General features: G+C 36.0%; 1 protein-coding gene across 4 annotated transcripts in view; it reads right to left on the bottom strand.

Moving 5' to 3' along the window:
• Positions 1-237: 237 nt before the first annotated feature.
• LOC107568104 (dual specificity protein phosphatase CDC14A-like) overlaps positions 238-2,581 on the bottom strand; it is a 14,141-nt gene continuing 11,797 nt past the window's right edge. For 3 of the 4 annotated variants that reach the window (XM_016253943.1, XM_016253948.1, XM_016253946.1), the window contains one exon: positions 238-732. In XM_016253943.1, the coding sequence (XP_016109429.1) occupies positions 730-732 (3 nt within the window). In that variant the 3' untranslated portion in view covers positions 238-729. Of the gene's footprint in view, positions 902-2,581 lie in introns of all 4 variants that reach the window. The other variant, XM_016253944.1, reaches the window with a different exon arrangement.

Here is a 2,581-nt window from a genome sequence, read left to right as displayed (position 1 = left end):
TTTATTTTAATTTAGTATCATATAAATAACACTATTTTAGTAAAAAAAAAAAAAAAATGAAAAAGTTGTTGCCTCGGCAACTAGTTTTTTATTTATAATTTATTTTAACTAACAATTTTTGTAAGTTTTAGTTAACTTTAATAACCCTCATATTTATATAGAAATTACTAGTGGGTCCAAAAGCAAGTGCTGTTAAGACACAGAGTAAACATACGTATAATGAGGTCCACAACCACATTTGCAATAGCAGAAAGGATTTATTAAAAGAGATATGACTCAAATAATTTCCTATTATGTGTGAAATAATCATGATTTAAATTTGCATTATTTACAGTAAAAAAACAGTGCTTTTAGTCTATCAAACTCCAGCTTTCAGTCACGATTACCACAGTATGATTCACGTTCGCGTGTAGTATTATTAATAAAGTACTAGCTACAGTATTTAAAAAACAACAACAATATTACAGGTTTAGTAGCATAATGCATAACAGCAAAGGCAGCTTCTGACATATTTACAATGGCATAAAAAGTCACTTAAAGCTCTGATTTAAAAATAAACTCATTGCTTTCTCTCGATCAAATAACAATGCTTAACATCTGCCGATTTCTCAATAAACACAGCTTGAATATGGTTAATAGTAGATCACTTAAAGTAAGACTCCAGTGATATCAGTGCAGAGATGCTGGTCTTTTCAGCGCAGGAGAGGAGCTCGAGCTTTGGAGATGGAGTTACTGTAAAATAAGAAATACATTACAGACCAAACCCATACGAGCAGCACTCGTGCACATGCGCTAAACGCTTCATAATTACGAAGCAGAAGGAAGTTAGAGGAGGAAATCTGATAGTGGTTGCACCGAAGGCATCGCGTGAAGTGCTTTCCTTCTTCGGGACAGAGATCGTCTATTACAGGTAAGGTTGGCAAAGAATAACCCGTTAAAAATGTGTAGACGAAACTAATTTCTGATCCAAAATAGAGGCCTGTTTACAGCTGGTATTCACAAATCTCGGGCGATGAACGATATTTTTTAATGTTTTTGAAAGTCTCTCCTGCTCACCGAGGCTGCATTTATTTGATTAAAAATACAGTAAAATTTGGAAATATTATTAGAATGTAAATCAGCTGTTTTCTATGTGAATCTCTGTTAAACTGTAATGTATTTCTGTGATACACAGCTGTATTTTCAGCATCATTCCTCCAGTCTTCAGTGTCACATGATCTTCAGAAATCAGTATAATATGCTGCTTTATTATTAATGTTAGAAACAGTTTTGCTGCTTAATATTTTTTTGGAGCCTGTGATACATTTATAGGTGAAATAAAAAAAACAAACCCAGTGTCCTGCCAAATGTGGGTCATTTTTATGGCTTATCACCTCGTGAAATAAAAAACACACACACACACACACACACACACTCTGTCACTTTAATCAGTCTAAATAAGCTCTTTTGCACTACAAATCATTATATCTGCACTGTTGTTTACTTCACAGGTTTGCACTCTATCTGCCATGTGCCTTGTGCTGCTTTATATATATATATTTTTTATCTTACCTTATTTGTATAGTTGTATTTTATATTTAATCTGTATATCTGTATTTATGTTCTACTGTTAGTGTTATCTGTATGCACCAAGGGTCTGAGAGTAACGCAATTTCAATTCTCTGTGTGTATGTGCTCTACATGTGGAAGAATTGAAAATAAAGCAGACTTGACTTGACAATAAATCAGCATATTAGAATGATTTCTGAAGATCATGTGACACTGAAGACTGGAGAAATGATGCTGAAATTACAGAAATAAATTATATTTTAACAGATATTCACATAGTAAACAACTGTCAAAAATTCTAAAAATAATTTCACATTTTCTGTATTTTTGATTAAATAAATGCAGGCTTGGTGAGCATAAAAACGGTAATTATTCCAAACCTAAACTTTGCAGCTTTAAAAGCCTAAATATCATCATGGATACAACTAGATGTAAACGTCTCCGAGTCATGCTCACAGACCGAGAGTTTAAGAGTCATTTAACGTGAATCATCCATCAGCAGAAGACAGTGTGCAAGCAAAGACAAGAGACTAGTGCTGGGCGGTATAGCGGTTCATACCGAATACCGGTGTTTATTTTTGTTATGATATGAATTTTTCAAATACCGCAATACCGGTGTGTGTCGCTTAAACAATGTTCAGAACGCGCCACTGTTTGAAAGGGGTCTCTTTTCACTGTTGCACTGTGGTGAGGGAACAGCTGTGTGTTAGTTCAGAAACTGAAGCTGTAGAACTAATAGAACGTGATGACACAGAAGAACTCATCCACAATATCCACACTGACCACCACAAATATCCAGCGCCCGCTGCCATCAGCTCCCGCGTCTCACACACACCAGCGCGACTTTAGCACTAGATTTAGCAACTTTCAGACCCTTTTAGCTGCTTTGTTCCATAGAATATTCATACTGACAAACCTAGCGGCTTTCTTGGATAAAGCTTAGCTATGGTTCAGTTGGAGGATTTCTCCAGTGCTGCCCCGCGAGCGCAAGGTCTGGCTTTCCCGGAGAAGTGTCGCCTCTCTCGGCGTGTGT

This window comes from Sinocyclocheilus grahami, unplaced genomic scaffold (assembly GCF_001515645.1).
Source record: "Sinocyclocheilus grahami isolate Dianchi unplaced genomic scaffold, SAMN03320097.WGS_v1.1 scaffold1213.1, whole genome shotgun sequence".
NCBI classification, from domain to species: Eukaryota; Metazoa; Chordata; class Actinopteri; order Cypriniformes; family Cyprinidae; genus Sinocyclocheilus; species Sinocyclocheilus grahami.
Note: the sequence above shows the minus strand (reverse complement) of the source record. Positions and strands in the feature narration are given on the sequence as shown.